The 7,151-nt window shown below is 41.7% G+C and overlaps 1 protein-coding gene across 1 annotated transcript in view; it reads left to right on the forward strand.

The window, feature by feature from the left end:
* Positions 1 to 103: 103 nt before the first annotated feature.
* Positions 104 to 7,151, forward strand: part of LOC112079098 (uncharacterized) — an 11,345-nt gene continuing 4,297 nt past the window's right edge. The window contains exons 1-2 of the mRNA XM_070442231.1: positions 104 to 330; positions 6,411 to 6,480. Of these exons, the coding sequence (XP_070298332.1) occupies positions 249 to 330; positions 6,411 to 6,480 (152 nt within the window). The 5' untranslated portion in view covers positions 104 to 248. The remainder of the gene's footprint in view (positions 331 to 6,410; positions 6,481 to 7,151) is intronic.

The raw sequence follows: 7,151 nt of genomic DNA on the forward strand, positions 1-7,151 counted from the left end.
CACAGAAGGTGGTCTGATCTATTTTGAGTTATGTAAATCAACAGCTGCTCATAAAGGCCAGACCCAGGCCAGCCGAGAGGTAGTCTGAGAGCTTGTAGAACAGGGCCGACTTGTATAACGTTTTTTTCTGCGTTTCAAATGAGTGTTATTGATGTCTGAAAGGGAGCAGCTTTATAACCTCGTCTACTGATACGGTGTGATTGGATTTACCGACACAGAGAGATGACTCGTATTAAAGACGCGTAAAGATGCCATCGTGGATCAGGCTGAGGGTTCTCCTGTCTGCGCTGACAGTCCACTGCTTTCTGGACGGGACCTGTCCACGGAGAGGTAGGTTTATTTTATTACTGGATTATAGCAATCAAATATTTAATAGATTGTGTTTCATGCCTATAGGCTAATTATTTTATTTTCAGTTATGTTTAGGGTGTCCACCCACTCTGCCCTGAGCGGGGGAACGCGCTATGGTGATGAAATGTCACTTTCCTTATGTTATAAAATACATTTTAAGAAGGGGAATTTTCATCGAAAAGTCCCCATGAAGTTATCAAATTAGATATTTGGAGCATGTCAAATGAAAACTACGAGTTTATATTTTGGGGGAAATAAAGGCATGGATGCATTTTTCTTAAATGTTCCATCTTAAAAATTTGGCATAAGTAAAGGCTTTGATTTCTGGATAAACAGATGGAAATGGGGTTTCCACTTCACAATAACAGCACTTACAGTTGTCCAGGGAAGCTCTATCAGGGCAGAAATTTGATGAACTAACTTGTTGGAAAGGGGGAATCCTATGACAGTGCCACGTTGAAAGTCACTGAGCTCTTCAGTAAGGCTATTCTACTGCCAATGTTTGTCTATGGAGATTGCATGGCTGTGTGCTCGATTTTATACACCTGTCAGAAACAGGTGTGGCTGAAATAGCCGAATTCACTAATTTGAAGGTGTGCCCACATACTTTTGTATATATAGTGTATYATTAGCATTATATCCAAAAAGTTGGATTTCGTAACCTAAATATAGAACTTTGTTGACAGAGCGGTGTTGCTTTCTCATATGGACTATTGAGGATTTKACATGTTGTGGTGGTCATCTGCAAAGTTGTTTCTGCTAGTCTCAAAAAGCTAAAGTAAAGTAACATGACATGTAAAAGGCTTTGAAAATAAAAAGCTTTTGGTAAGCTCAGTGCTCTGTTGACATTTTACAGAGATAGGGTACTAGGGGGTAACTAGGCCCCCCCTAAGAACAATGTCTAATTGCTGACACAAAAAAAGCTATGTTCTGAGAGAAAATAAATGGTATGTGGATGAAGGTCATGTTTAGGGGAATAAACTATAAATGGCTACAGTTTACACTTTGTTTGTTATTTAATTTAATGTTGTTTCTAGAAAAGGGGCGTTTCTTAAAAAGTACTAGACTACTGGCCCCCGGGGACGCCAGTTACCCCGGTAGAAGATTATGACATAGGGTTTCACACAAGTGTGTTAAAATCCATTTAATCAGTTTTATATAGAAGTTATTTGGTAAGTAATACTCAAAAGCTAAAAGCTAAGTTTAGTTGTCTTATGTTAATGATTTATATAAAATATGGGCGGGGATCGTGCTGCGCATATCACCATTAATATCCGCACTATGAGGAGATGTGATGTAAAGTTCTCTATTTAACTCACCTGCACATTTATTTTCTTTGTTCTTTCTGTGTGGTTCCTTTATCCAGGACCCTCGCATTATGTACACAGTTGACACTGAAATATGATTTAAATAATGCAAGATTTTAAATCCAGCAGTCCTTTACAATGACATTCAGGAGCAAACGGGTTTTCAATAGTCTGTTTTTTAATTCATAAAACAAATATATTCATTGGGAATATAATATTGGAATGGATATAACTAATAACATTAAATTACATTGGAATATAACATTTAATAACTTAACCTAATTAACTCATTGATGTGGGCAACTGCTATTATGGCTCTGGCTGTGCCACAATTCTAAATTTTACAGTAGGTCACAAAATAGAACTAGATGCCTCAGTTTCAAACTGCGTAGCACCAACTCATGAGCCCGACCTTCCGCACTTGTCCCCAGCCTGTGAGCTGGACAAACAGGGGGAGAGCATCCAATTGATAAAGCCTTTCTCTTACAAAAACGTCACGGCTGCATTCAGAAGGTTAATTCAGACCCCTTCCCTTGTTCCCAGTTTGTTTAAGTTTACAGCCTCATTGTCCAAATATTATATATATTTTTTAAACTGTCCTTATCAGATCTTACTTTACATCAACACCTCCATAATGACCAAATGGCAAAAAACACGTTTGGTAGACATTGTTAGCAAAATTGATTATTTGTATAAAAAAACAGCGAAGGAATAAATCCTATTTACATATGTATTTATACCCTTTGTTATGGAGACTCGGATTGAGCTCAGGTAACATGTTCTGTTTCCATTGCATCGTTGCTTGAGATTTTCTACAACATTTCATTGGCAGTTCCGCACCCTTGTGGAGCATTCCATTGGATTGTTTTATGATTTGCGAAAGGTGCGCACACCGTGTCTATATAAAGTCCCACAGCTTGATCCAGTGCATGTCAGAGCAAAAACAAAGCCATGAGGTCGAAGGAATTTGTTAGTAGCAGTCCGCAGACATGGAATTGCTGTCGAGGGACAGATCTGGGAAGGGTACAAAAAACAATTCTGTTGCCAGCATTAAGTGCGTCCCCAAGAAACACAGTGGCCTTCATCATTCTCTTAAATGGGCAAGAATTTGGGAAACCAAGGACTCTTTCCTAGAGCTGGCTGCGCCTGTCCAAACTGAACTAGACTGGGGAGAAAGTTGCCTTCGGCTCCAGGGAGGTGACCAAGACCCGAGTGGGTCACTCTGACAGAGCTCCGAGAGTTCCTCGTGTGGAGATGGGAGAACCCTTCCAGAAGGACAACCATCTCTGCAGCACTCCAGCAATCAGGTCTTTATGGTAGAGTGGTCCAAATGGAATCCACTCCTCAGTAAAAGGCACATGATAGCCCGCTTGGGGTTTGTCAAAAGGCACCTAAAGGACTCTCAGACCATGAGAAACAAGATTCTCTGGTCTGATGAAACCAAGATTGAACTCTTTGGCCTGAATGCCAAGCGTCACGTCTGGAGGAAACCTGACACCATCCCTACAGTAAAGCATGGTGGTGGCAGCATCATGCTGTGGGGATGTTTTTCAGTGGCAGGGATGGAAAGACTAGTCAAGATCGAGGGAAAGATGAACGGAGCAAAGTACATAGAGATCCTTGATGAAAACCGTCTCCAGAGCGCTCAGGATCTCCGACTGGGTGAAGGTTCATCTTCCAACAGGACAACGACCCTAAGCACACAGCCAAGAGAACGCTGGAGGCGCTTCGGGACGAGTCTCTGAATGTCTTTGAAAGGCCCATCCAGAGCCTGGACCCGATCCAACATCTCTGGAGAGACGTGAAAATAGCTGTGCAGCAACAATACCCATCCAACCTGACAGAGCTTGAGAGGATCTGCAGAGAAGAATGGGAGAAACTCCCCAAATACATGTGTACCAAGCTTGAAGCGTCATACCCAAGAAGACTCTCGGCTGTAATCACAGCCAAAGGTGCTTCAACAAAGTACTGAGTAAATGGTCTGAATACTTACAGTTGAAGTCAGAAGTTTACATATACTTAGGTTGGAGTTATTAAAACTTGTTTTTCAACCACTCCACAAATGTCTTGTTAACAAACTATAGTTTTGGCAAGCTGGTTAGGACATCTACTTTGTGCACGACACAAGTAATTTTTCCAACAATTGTTTACAGACAGATTATTTCACATATAATTCACTGTATCACAACTCCAGTGGGTCAGAAGTTTACATACACTAAGTTGATTGTGCCTTTAAACAGATTGGAAAATTCCAGAAAATTATGTCATGGCTTTAGAAGCTTGTGATAGGCTAATTGACATCATTTGAGTCAATTGGAGGTGTACCTGTGGATGTATTTCAAGGCCTACCTTCAAACTCAGTGCCTCTTTGCTTGACATCATGGGAAAATCAAATGAAATCAGCCAAGACCTCAGAAAAAACATTGTAGACCTTCACAAGTCTGGTTCATCCTTAGGAGCAATTTCCAAACAACTGAAGGTACCACATTCATCTGTACAAACAATACTACACAAGTATAAACACCATGGGACCACGCAGACGTCATACCGCTCAGGAAGGAGACATTTTCTGTCTCCTTGAGAGGAACGTACTTTGGTGCTAAAAGTGCAAATCAATCCCAGAACAACAGAAAAGGACCTTGTGAAGAAGCTGGCGGAAACAGGTACAGAAGTTTCTATATCCACAGTAAAACGAGTCCTATATCGACATAACCTGAAAGGCCGCTCAGCAAGGAAGAAGCCACTGCTCCAAACCCCCCATAAAAAAGCCAGACTACGGTTTGCAACTGCACATGGGGACAAAGATCGTACTTTTTGGAGAAATGTCCTCTGGTCTAATGAAACAAAAATATGAACGGAGAAAAATAATGAAAATAATGAAAAATAATGACCATCATTATGTTTGGAGGAAAAAGTGGGAGGCTTGCAAGCGAAGAACACATCCCAACCGTGAAGCACGGGGGTGGCAGCATCACGTTGTGGGGGTATTTGCTGCAGGAGGGACTGGTGCACTTCACAAAATAGATGGCATCATGAGGCAGGAAAATTATGTGGATATATTGAAGCAAAATCTCAAGACATCAGTCAGGAAGTTAAAGCTTGGTCGCAAATGGGTCTTCCAAATGGACAATGACCCCAAGCATACTTCCAAAGTTGTGGCAAAATGGCTTAAGGACAACAAAGTCAAGGTATTGGAGTGGCCATCACAAAGCCCTGACCTCAATCCCATAGAAATTTTGTGGTCAGAACTGAAAAAGCGTGTTCGAGCAAGGAGGCCAACAAACCTGACTCAGTTACACAAGCTCTGTCAGGAGGAATGGGCCAAAATTCACCCAACTTATTCTGGGAAGCTTGTGGAAGGCTACCCGAAATGTTTGACCCAAGTGAAACAATTTAAAGGCGATGCCAACAAATACTAATTGAGTGTATGTAAAATTCTGACCCACTGGGAATGTGATGAAAGAAATCAATGCTGAAATAAATCATTCTCTCTACTATTATTCTGACATTTCACATTCTTAAAATAAAGTGATGATCCCAACTGACTTAAAACAGGGACTTTTTACGAGGATTAAATATCATTAATTGTGATAAATGTATTTGTCTAAGGTGTATGTAAACTTCCGACTTCAACTGTATGTAAATGTAATATAAAAAATAAAAAAAATAGAAAATTTGCTTTGTCATTATGGGATATTGTGTGTAGATTGATGAGGATTTTAATGTTTTAATCCATTTTAGAATAAGGCTGTAACATAACAAAATGTGGAAAAAGTGAAGGATTTAAAAAATATATAATCCATTTTAGAGTAAGGGTGTAAAGTAACAAAATGTGGAAAAGGTGAAGGGGTCTGAATAATTTCTGAATGCTCTGGATATCACTTGTAAATGATATACAAAAATATACTATTTTCTAAACATGAGACTATAAGTTTGAAAGTCCAGGGTCCTGGGAACAGTATTGGCATTAGGCCAACATTGTCAAGGCTGGAGCCAATCGTGTTTACTCAGAYCCAAGGGTAAACTAACTAGCCACAGATTTGTCAAAACCCTTAAATAATTCTGTTTCTACAGGGTTTCCTTCACATTATCAGCTGGTGTCACCAGTTTGGCTTTTGCCGGTCTTTATAGAGAATGTCTAGTGACAGCAGCTTTATGGAGGTTGGGTCCACAGACAGAGAGATTGTTATACTATTTGTTTATTTTTAGTAAAGAATGTTAATCAGTAAACATTTAGACAAATGTTTTGTAGCTCTGTGACGGAGCTTTAATGGTGGGAGAGAGGGATAGGGGAGGAGAGAAAAACAGAATAACATACAGGGTGAGAGAGAAAGAGAGTTTGTTAAAGAAGAGACAGGCTGAGAGAAGATAAATACTGAGAGGAGATGAAAGAGAGATAGACTTCGAGAAAGGGAAAGAGAAAGAGAGAAAGAGGTGGGAAGAAGGGATGTGTTGAAAGAGGAAGTGAGAGAGGGGTTGGTGATTAGTTATGCAATGTGTTCTCTCAGTTTATCTGTACTTATACCCTCAAACGGTTGGTGTTGTGTGTGGTGCGTGTGTGTGTGTGTGTGTGTGTGTGTGTGTGTGTGTGTGTGCTGTGTGTGTGTGTGTGTGTGTGTGTGTGTGTGTGTGCTGTGGTGTGCTGTGTGTTTGTGTGTTGTGTGTGTATAAGGGTGCATGCATTGCCTGCATGTGTTTTCCATGTCTGTGTCTCTGTACAGTATTGACTCATTCCTTTCTCTCTCCCTCCAGACCCCCCTCCCAGGGTGCTGGTGTTGTCCCCAGGCAGCGTTTTGTCTTGGCCTGTAGTGGTCAGGTGGAGGTGAACGGGCTGGAGGATGTGTATAGTGCCGAACACACGCAGCTGTCATTACCGGAGTAGCCACCCACCACTGTCACACACAACAGGACCACACATCTCACACGGAACCACTGTCAGCCACCACAAACAGACACCACATCTAACGGAACCACTGTCAGCACCCAACAAGACACCACATCTAACGAACCACTGTCAGCACCACCAACAGACACCCACATCTAACGGAACCACTGTCAGCACCACAACAGACACCACATCTAACGCGAACCACTGTCAGCACACCAACAGACCCACAATCTAACGGAACTACTGTGCACACCACAACGACCACCACACTAACCGGAACCACTGTCAGCACCCTAACAACCAGCAGCACCACACTAACGGAACTACAGTCCAGTGCTATAAGCACGGCCAGCAGATAATGGGAACTAACAGTCAGTGCTATAAAAAGACGGCCAGTGATAATGGAATAGGACACATTGTCTCTACTGGAAAGGACCCACGTATTGTCCTATACTGTAACAGACCATCCTGTCATCAAGCGTGGACAGATTGATACCGGGACAGACAGTACGGGAGAAAACCGTCATCAGGGAACACTCGTGCAGGGAGACCACACCCCTCTTACGTGTGAGAGAAGTTAACAAAGCCGAATCGAAGAGAATTCG

This window comes from Salvelinus sp. IW2-2015, unplaced genomic scaffold, assembly GCF_002910315.2.
Source record: "Salvelinus sp. IW2-2015 unplaced genomic scaffold, ASM291031v2 Un_scaffold6909, whole genome shotgun sequence".
NCBI classification, from domain to species: domain Eukaryota; kingdom Metazoa; phylum Chordata; class Actinopteri; order Salmoniformes; family Salmonidae; genus Salvelinus; species Salvelinus sp. IW2-2015.